General features: G+C 30.2%; 1 protein-coding gene across 3 annotated transcripts; it reads right to left on the bottom strand.

The window, feature by feature from the left end:
• Positions 1 to 4,245: 4,245 nt before the first annotated feature.
• On the bottom strand, positions 4,246 to 7,430 carry LOC115695346 (protein FAR1-RELATED SEQUENCE 5-like). Of its 3 annotated transcripts, XM_061117336.1 has the most exons (5): positions 5,270 to 7,430; positions 5,052 to 5,174; positions 4,892 to 4,957; positions 4,737 to 4,800; positions 4,246 to 4,652 (listed from the first exon to the last, which is right to left on the bottom strand). In XM_061117336.1, the coding sequence occupies exons 1-4, from the start codon at positions 7,418 to 7,420 to the stop codon at positions 4,768 to 4,770; spliced, it is 2,373 nt and encodes a 790-aa protein (XP_060973319.1). In that variant the 5' UTR covers positions 7,421 to 7,430; the 3' UTR covers positions 4,246 to 4,652; positions 4,737 to 4,767. The 3 variants fall into 3 exon arrangements, with proteins under 3 accessions (XP_060973319.1, XP_060973320.1, XP_060973318.1); XM_061117337.1 differs by having other exon boundaries at positions 4,246 to 4,800; XM_061117335.1 differs by having other exon boundaries at positions 4,246 to 4,957.
• Positions 7,431 to 10,438: the final 3,008 nt, after the last annotated feature.

Below are 10,438 nucleotides of genomic sequence, written 5' to 3'. Positions count from 1 at the left end.
GTTGCTCTTGCTTTCCTCTACTTAGGGCCTATGAATCTCATAAAGTTTCATTCATGTCTTCCAAATGTTTGTTCATAGGCTATCACAGTCCTGCCAAAGGATATAAATGTCTACATCCTAGTGGGAGAGTCTATGTATCTCGAAGTGTCACCTTTAATGAAACTGAGTTTCCCTATCCTCATCTATTCTCTCAAACGACAACTGAATGTGCTCCTAGGATAATTAACCATGAATTGAATTTCAAATTCCTTCCAGTACACTTCCCAATCTCCCCGCAACCAGAACTGTCATTAATTCCCAAAATGATTCTAGCAGCTCTCTGTCTCCAATTTAGTCTCATTCCCCCACCCCCATCATTCCTGAGGCAGACACTACCTCTCCCGTGTCACAAAATTTAGTCACTAATATCTTTGTCGATCATTCTACCTCGATAGGATCTCAACCCATCCAAACTTTAAACAATCGCCCCATGGTGACTAGATCAAAACATAAAATTTTTAAACTAAAATCCTACCTTGTTAGCACAAGCACTGAACTAGAACCTAAATCAATTAAAGTTGCACTTACTATTCCTAAGTGGAATGCAGCCATGAATCATGAAATAGTTGCTCTTACCAAGAAGAAAACATGGGTTTTGGTTCCTCCTACATCTTACATGACTATTGTTCACAACAAATGGATCTTTAGAGTGAAAAAACAAAGATGGAAATGTTGATCTTTTCAAGGCTAGGTTGGTAGCCAAAGATTTTGAACAAATTCCTAATATTGATTTTTTTGAGACTTACAATTTTGTTATCAAACCCTGTACAATAAGAATAATTTTTAATCTTGCAGCCACTCATGGTTGGGACATTCAACAAGTAGACATTAATAATCCTTTCTTGAATGGGGAGCTTCAAGAAGCTGTCTACATGTATGAACCACAAGGGTTCATCAACTTTGAATATCCACATCATGTGTGCAAATTAAATAAAGCCATTAATTTATGGGCTTAAGCAAGTACCAAGAACCTGGTTTGAGAAGCTCAAAAGTCAGTTGTTGTAGTGGGTTTTTCACAACAGTAAGTCTGATACAAACATGTTCTTCACTAAAAAAGCTTCTCATTCTTTTCATATAAGTTGATGATATTCTCATCGTAGGAGAAGAATCATCACAAGTTCAACACATAATCTCTCCTCTACATAACCAGTTTGCACTCAAAGTTCTAGGAACTGTCAAGTACTTCCTAGGCTTTAAAGTCACCAGGGATGGCCAAAACATTTATCTCAATCAAAAGAAGTACATTTGAGACTTATTACAGAAAACTCAACTCAGTGACTCCGAGCCCCAGCCAACTCCCAAGTGTTCCACAATAAAGATGTAATCTTAAACAGGAACTCCAATGCAAAATCCCACAATGTATAGAAGTTTGACAATGATTAGACCCGATATACCATTCCTTGTTAATAAATTGAGTCAACTTCTTCAGGGTCCTACTTCAGAACATTGTAGTGCTTGCAAGAGAACACTAAGGTATTTAGCAAGGAGATTGGACACTGGTTTAGTCTTCACACCAGCTTCCAAAGTACAGTTGCAGACAGATGCTTATTGTGCAGGGTGTCATGATGATAAGAAGTCTACATCTGGATACTGTATTTTCCTTGGAGGTAACTTGGTCAGTTAGTGCTCCTTGAAACAAACATTGGTTGCCCGATCAAGCACTGAATCTGAATATAGGGCCCTTGCTCTGGCCACCTTTGAACTGGTTTGGATTCAATCTTTGTTCATTGAGCACATCATACCAATTCTTCAGTGTCCAATCTTGTGGTGTGATAATTTGGGAGCTGATTCTTTGGCTTCCAATCAAATATTTCATGCAAGAACCAAGCATATTGACATAGATCTTTATTTTGTTCGAGATAAAGTTCTTTCCAGCCAACTGGATGTAAGATATTTGGACTCTATGAATCAAATAGCTGATATATTTACTTGTATCTTCATTCCACTTCCTCAAAGACAAGTTAGCACGTGGTCTAGACCAGTACAACTTGAGGGGATGATAGAGTAACAGAAATAGATTGTTACAAAAATTAGTTATTACAATTGTTATTTGTTAGTTTACTAAAGTAACAAACTTATAATAGTTTGTTTATTTATAAGTACAAGCTTGGCCAATCAGTTTTTGATTGAGCTAAATGAGAGAGAGAGAGAGATGGAGAAGATCAGTTTGCTAATAATTAATGTCATTAAGTTAAGTCTATGGCCAATTAAAAAAGAATCTTTACAAAAAAAATACTGAATTTTGTATAAAAGTTTACAATTTTACTATCACACGATTTTTTTACAAAAATACTATCTTTTTATAAAATAACCGTAAAACAATAAAATAGAACAATTAAAACAACAGTAGAACAACTAAAAAACAACCGTGGAACAACCGTAAGAACTTAACACAATACGCAGTCTAAAATTTACAGTTTTACACAGTATTTTTAAAAATAATTCCAACTCACAGTAAAAGAAATAAAAAAGTTAAAAATTTAAGTATATGGTGTAAAAAGTCCAATTAAAAATAATAATATATATCATTGTAATTTTGTCATAAAAAAGCTAATTATTTCATATAATTACAAGAAAAAAAAAAACAAAAATTATTTTTTTTTACGTATTCATGTTTTTCACAGTACTAATATTCCTCCTAATATTGCGACTCACATATATATAACCTATTCCTAATTCCCTAATATCTAATTATATATTTGTTTTTCCAAATCCGTAATTATCTTTATTCCTAAATAATCGGTAATCCCAACCAAATTAACAATTAATAATAACAATCGGTCAATATATTTATATATATATATCTTTTTTATGAACATTTAAAATATATATATCAGAGTCATGATCATCTAATCTGACGGATTAGGTAATTGGGAACTTTATTTTTGAGAAATCGAAGGGTTAGGTAATTGGGGATTCATGGAGAATAGAGGAGAGGTTAGTAATAAGCCTTTTCAACATTTAAAAACGTACGGATCTAGTAAAGCATTGTTATTTTTGTGACGAAGTTTGAGAATTTCGTAACCTTTTTCATCATTGATGAGATGATGAGATGAGAAAAGGGTTACCAAATTCTCAAACTTGGTGACAAAAATTAATTGGAGACCTCTACAACCCGACTTCCGAAAAGGCCAACTCGTACTCAAGCTCAAAGTCAAGTTCGAACTCCACAACAACAAGGTACGTTACTTTTGATTTAGAGATTAGTTCACTACACAAGGATGTTGGTCATGTTTCACTTTTCACTTTTTGCATTTTTTAATAATTTATGTGCACATATATAAATAAGAAAAGTAGACGCATAGACTTGCTATTAATTAATTATAATATATAAAAATCACAATTAAGAACTTAATTAATTAACGTAAGGGTCAAAAATGAACATTATTAATTAATGAACTCAATGGTTATATGATACCTCTTTATAGCCCATAACCCGACCTAAGATAGGGAAGTGGATCCTCTGTCCAAATAACCTGTCCATTCCTCTGTCTAACCAATTAAAACAATCCATCTCATTAATAATTTGACAGATTTTTATTTATCAACTCCATTCCGTTAGTTTATTATATTCCCTATATAGAATATTTATTTATAATAATAATAATAAAAATAAGACTTTTTCAAATACAACATTTATTAATGGGATCCAGTATTTATCATACTTATTGAGAAAAGGAAACTGATTCTTTTTATAATATATATATATATATTTAAATTTTAATCAATTTTTTTAAAATAAGTTATTTTAGAAATTGTATAAGATGGTTCTATAATTTTTTGGTATAAAGTTCTAAAATAATTTAACTTTTTTTTTTTAAAAAAAAAAAAGAAAGCAGTTTTTTTTTTTATTTATTTATTTGTTTTTTTTTTTGAAAAAACCTTATTATCATTATTTTTAACCATTCTTTTCAAAAAAAAAAAAAAACAATTCGTTTATCCATTTTTTTTAACAATGTTCCTTATTCATTATTTTTCATCATTATTTTGTAACATAATAATTAATATATATGTTTTATTATAAATAATAAAAAAACTATATATATATATTTTGAGAGAACTCAAAATCGATTGTATTGTTGCTACAAAAAAAAAAAATTGATTGTATTGTATATTTTATTAAAGAAAAAAAATCTATTATAATTATATTAAAAAAAATGTACTTTCCTTTTAATTATACATATATATATTTATAAAAAAAATTATTATATAATTTTATACTTAAAAAACTATGGCTTATTTCAAAAAAAAAAAAAATACATAAAATAATATATTAGGATTGAAATGCACATTTTTCACTAGTGATAATTTTTTTTACTTGATAAATAATCACTATCTTAATAATTTTGCAATATCATGAGTAAATACATTGTTTGTGAAAAATAAATAAATACAAACAATACAAACTAAATAATCATCATCCAATAATTTTAAATAACTAATAATATCTCTTTATTCAAAAAAAAAAATAACAAATAACTAATAATATCTCTAAAAACAAAACGAGACCCGAAGAAAATACATTAACAAACTAGTCTTTCACAACTTTAAGGGGTGTTTAATTTATAATCAAATCTTGAAATACAATATGCTGCCACTTGCACCTTTAAAAGCTGCATAAATATTCAAAGTTAAAAAGAATAAATAAGAACATATAAAATATATATTACCATTACATATATGTAAATAAATATTACCTATTGTCTTTCATTTTCAAGTTGATGAAGTTTAGATATGGTTTCTTGTAGAGAATGAATGTGTCTAGACATCATAAAACAAACAATTAAAATTATATTTATATACATAAGTGACTAAAGAATTGAATTACCAAATCAAGATTGGTATATTGTACCTGTTGTAATAATTCCATCATGCTGGTTGTTGTACTTGAATCTTTATGAGTGAACTCACTCTCATGCTACATTTAAAAAAACATGTATATTAATATAAACCCTATAAAATGTTCTGTATGTATGCTTTGAAAAAAAAAATTATTAGACTTATATGCTTACTTGGTTAACATGAAATAAGGATTGGTTGTAGTGTAATGGCACTGAGAGATGTGATTGTAAATTTGGCAAAGCTTGAGTAAAGGAGTCTTCAAAAGTAAATTGCTTATTTCCAATAAAATTACCCTGAACATATAACATAAAGACAAATATTGTAAAAATACTACTTAGAAAAAAATTAAAAAAAAAAAAGAGAGAGAGAACAAAAAAGAAAAAATTACCTCATGTGTAGGTAACTTTTGGTGTTTTACTTGTTTTTTCTTTTTTGTAGCTTTCTCAAGAGCACTTTTATGTCTTGTAGATTTGCCACGAAATTTTCCTTTTAATTTCACTCCTTTGATATTGTTGATCTCTTCATCTCTTCCAGAAAGTTGATTCTCATTCTTTTGGGAACATACTTGGTCATTTGAACTAGTATTTCCAATTTCAATTTTTTTCAAACCTTCCAAAATATTTCTAAAACCACTGATAGCATAATCATAGTTTTTTTCATCCCCGGATGCCTTTGTTGCTATATGAGTTATAAATCTACAAATCTCTCGATAACGATTTGCCATGTTGACTTTAGGATCTTTATTGTATACATGTTGCACATCATTTTCTAATTCATCTCCAAATTTTGCATCTTTTGTCCATCTTTTCAAAATATAATGGAGAGGAATTTTCATTACATTTTTTGCAGACAAAACTTTAAGAGCATGTGAGCATAATATACCTGTAAACTCAAACTTTTTGCAAGAACATGTCACAGTATTATCAGTTGAATCAAAGTGAACAGTATGATGGAGATACCTTTTCTTTGCTGGGACAACTTTGTACTTTGACAATGTCTCATTCTCACCACATAAAGTCATTGCACAATCATAACTTTCACATACTTGAGTTTGAAACATGTTGGTCATTGTTGGAGTGTATAAGCTTGCCCCGTGCTTTAAAATTTCAACTTCAAATGATAATTTCATTTTAGTTTGGGTTGCTCTAAAATCAGCTTGCAACTCTTCATAGCGACGACTCTCAAGCAATCTTTCAAAGTTCTCAAAAAACCGTAAAAGGTTATGTTTGTAGCTTACGTAACCTTTTATTGCATTGTTCATACTCTCACTTCTCTGGGTAGTTGTCATATCAGCACAAAATGTCTCTCTACCATACACCAAAGCCCATTTTTCTCTTAAATTGTACATCTTTTTCAACCATTTATTATCTTCAAGACCATATTTCGCTAGCATCTTATTCCAAGCCTCAATAAATTCACTTTCTTCATCATAATCATATATGCAGTTGCTAAATTCTTTTGAAAATTCTCGAAATCGTTCAAATACAGTACTAAGATTCTTTGCTGCATTTTGATATATGTGCCAAATACACAAGCGATGATATGTTTGTGGCCATTGAGAACCTAGTGCTTCAGCCATGGCGGCATCTTGATCAGTAAGAATCGTCTTTGGTTTCTTCCCCGACATTGCTGTGGCAAACGTATCAAACAACCACTCAAATGTTTGAGTAGTTTCATCATAAAGGAGAGCAGCACCAAAAACAGTTGTTTGTTTATGATTATTAACTCCAAGAAACATCGCAAAAGGTCTCCCATCTTGATTTTTTTTATATGTAGTATCAAAGCTTACAACATCACCAAAATAAGAGTATGATTGTATCATCTTTGCATCTGCCCAAAAAATATTTGTGATCAAATCATCCACATCCACTTGTATAGCATAAAAGAAGTTTGGATCTTGTATCTGCATACTTTGAAGGTACTCTAAAACACCGCCTGTATCTCCAATTTTCATTTGGGTCATTCTTTTTGTTCGAAGATAATTCTTGTAATCAACTGGAATCATACCAAGATTTTCTCGACCACCGGCTCTCCTTGCCATCAATTCACAACTTTCTTTAGGAGAAATTCCTGAGCGATCAGCCATATCTATTTCAGCTGCTTGAACTGCAGTCACTCGTCGATGTGATCTATGTAAATGACTCTTACTAGGGCTAGTTGTAACATGAGTATGCTCAGCAATAAATTCAACAACACGATATCGATTAGTTTGTCGAGAGCAAATTTTCATCATTGCTAAACAACCAAATCTTGTTTCTGCTCTATGACGTATTACTTCCACATCTCGCTTATCTTTCTCGCGGTAACCTTGGCATGAACAACAAAAGATTCTATCTATCATTCTACCATTCTTATTATCCTTTTGTCCTTTACTTTTACGAATACTAAATCCAACCTTATAAGCATAACTATTATAAAAATCATATGCTTCCTCTTCAGTTTCAAACTCCATACCCACTTTTGGTATTACTTCATCTAAAATTTTAGAATGAATCAACTCTATTCTTGTTTTTCCATCCAAATCGCTACTACAATTCATTCTCCAATAAAATTTAAATCTGCAATATATGATAACTCCATGTATAATAAACTTAATTTTTTTTTTATTACAATTCATATTTAATAAATTAATGATACAAATAACATAAAATTAAAAGTAAACATAAACTTTCTTCAAAAAAAAAAATAAATAAATAAACATAAACAATATTATATATATACATGAAAATTCATGTTCTATAACATACCTCTTTTCTTTTCTTCTTTAAACTCAAAAAAATACTGAAATTGTGAGATAAGACTTCCCAATGCTCATATATGTAGCCACTCCTTTAAACAAAAAAAAACAAAAAAAATTAAAATGGAATTTGCTGTAGAAGAATAGGATGAATAGTGATGTTTAGTGTTTAAAAAATAGACTAGTTATAGAATATAAAAAGTCTTATTGAATGATATTGATAAAGATGAATAAATATATATAAAAAAAATTAATTAAAAATTTTAAAAATATATATTAAAAAGAAGGCTAAAAAGAATCGGTTTCCTTTTCTCAATTGGTTTAATAATAGTGGGTCCCATTAATAAATATTGTATTTGAAAAAGTCTTATTTTTATTATTATTATTATAAATAAATATTCTATATAGGAAATATAATAAACTAACGGAATGGAGTTGATAAATAAAAATCTGTCAAGTCATTAATGAAATGAATTGTTTTGATTGGTTAGACAGAGGAATGGACACCAAATCTGGACAGAGGATCTGCTTCCCCTAAGATAGTATCATAACAATACTCTATGTTACGATGATTGTGCTTTCTATATCTAAACCACAGAAGAGTATTCACAAATGCCACAGGAATGATTCCCGTCGGAATCAAATGTTGATTTAAGAAAGGTGAGCAGATCTCTATCACTTGTTCATTCCAACTATAATCATTCTTCATTACCAAAACCCTAAGCCCATGTTCCTTACTCAATTCACCAATAGCAATAGCAGGATCAGATTCCCAATAAAAAGGAATGAGCTTGGTTACATCACAGAAAATATTTCTTGGAAAATTTCTCAACTTCTCATATTTCTCAGTACCTAGATCAAAACAACTAATCTCTAAATCAAAAGTACCTTGTTGTTGTCGAGTTCGAACAGGGTAAAAGAAGAGTAATTTCTCCCTATCTTTGACTTTGAACTTGACTACGAGTTGGCCTTTTCGGAAATCGGGTTGTAGAGGTCTCCAATTTTGGTCACCAAGTTTGAGAATTTCGTAACCTTTTTCAGAATTGATGACAAATTTAGTTTCACAGGTGCGGGGATCATAATAAAAGAAATTTCCGAAAACGTTTTCGGCCTGAGGACTAGGAAGATGGTGTGCTATTACTCCGGTTTTCGGGTTTCAAGCAAGGCACACACCGTGATGATGCTCTACTTTCAAGCCATATTGGTTGTTTGCTGGAATCTCCATGGATGGAAGTAGAAGAAAAGATTATATGATTGTTGTTTATTTTCTTCTTTCTTGAACTGGTGAACAAACCACAAGAAATGCAAGAATAGGAAGAAAATGATTTAGACAATTAATATGCATGGATAATTAATTAAGAAATAATTATAATACATGCAATAAATAAAACTATATATATAATGTGAAAAAGAAAAAGTTATAAATTAAGAAGAAATATTATACCTAGCTTGGACTTTCCAAATTTTCTTGACTTTCTTAAGTTGAATTAATGCACGTACAATTGAAAAGGAAGAATTTGCAAGAACTATATAGATAATTAACAAATAAAAGTTTTAATTAATTAATGTATGGTGATTAACAATGAGAAAACAATAGAATATGTATGGTAGAGAAGAGAACTTACATTGAATTGAAATTATTTGCTCTAAGAGATGATAATTATGTCTCTCTAATCTCTATTATGGCCGCACTGTGTTTGTTCATTTGTGATGAAAATAATTACTAAGGTCTCTCAACACTAATTCTACCAACTATTTATAATGTAAGTGTTAGGACTTATAAAACATTCAAGAATTATATATATCACAGATTTAAACATATTCCAAAAACCGTTTTACTATAGAATACCGTAAATCATAAATCTATCAAACGTACCTTTCCTAAATTGAAGAAGAAGAAGACGATAAAAGATGAGCGGAAGCACTATCCTAGAGTCATTGATGGAGATTGCAGAGAAGGTTATGATCTTCCAAGAATACACTATTTTTATTTAAGTATTTTCTTTTGGGGACCACTACCTATTTATAGGCTCATTATATAATCAGTTTTGGGTATTCATAATTCGGCCGCTCAACAAATTATAAATGAACTTATGGTATATCTACACATTATTTTCATCACAATTTAATACTTTTTTGACACATATAACATAATTGGTAACTTAATTTTGTATCATACTTTATAATAGCATATACATTATACATATGTGCCTACAATAAAATTTTAATCCAATAATCTCCCACTTGGGCAACATATGTTACCTAATGAATGTATAATTTTATGAGCTCAAAATTGCTATTATGTAAAGGTATTCACAACAATCTCGTCCATCAACTATACCCATATAGGATCAAAGCGGTTTTCTTCATATCAATCACGACTAAACCCATCAATGGTCACATATACAAATATAGCCAAATGACATAAATCAATCATGGATGTGTAGCATGGAAATTACATGCAATGTGAACCTAACATGCCTATTTCCAACTGGTCCTCCTTAAATCAAAGTGAGGTCAGACTTAAACATAAAAAAACAGAGTGAATAAACTGAAAACTTTATTTCTGATCAGAAAACAACCAAATATATAAATTTCTTAAACAAACTTAAAGTAAAGAAAATATAAACTCCCACTAAATCATGATATCATCAACCAATACTACACCCATATGAGCAGTGTGCCCATGAAAGACCTTGGGTGGTAATCCTTTTGTGAGCGGATCCGCTATCATGCATGGAGTTTGTCCCAATGTGCTCTATGGATATTTGTCCACTCTACACTCTTTCTTTCACAACAAGGAACTTTATCTCAATATAC

Source organism: Cannabis sativa, chromosome 6, assembly GCF_029168945.1.
Source record: "Cannabis sativa cultivar Pink pepper isolate KNU-18-1 chromosome 6, ASM2916894v1, whole genome shotgun sequence".
Lineage (NCBI taxonomy): Eukaryota > Viridiplantae > Streptophyta > Magnoliopsida > Rosales > Cannabaceae > Cannabis > Cannabis sativa.
This window is presented reverse-complemented; position numbering and strand designations above follow the sequence as displayed.

Coding starts and splice junctions, on each gene's coding strand:
- LOC115695346 (XM_061117335.1), bottom strand. CDS start 7,420: ATGAATTGTAGTAGCGATTTGGATGGAAAAACAAGAATAGAGTTGATT. Junction 5,175..5,269: donor AAAAGTTACCTACACATGAG/GTAATTTTTTCT, acceptor TTATATGTTCAG/GGTAATTTTATTGGAAATAA. Junction 4,958..5,051: donor CCTTATTTCATGTTAACCAA/GTAAGCATATAA, acceptor TTTTAAATGTAG/CATGAGAGTGAGTTCACTCA.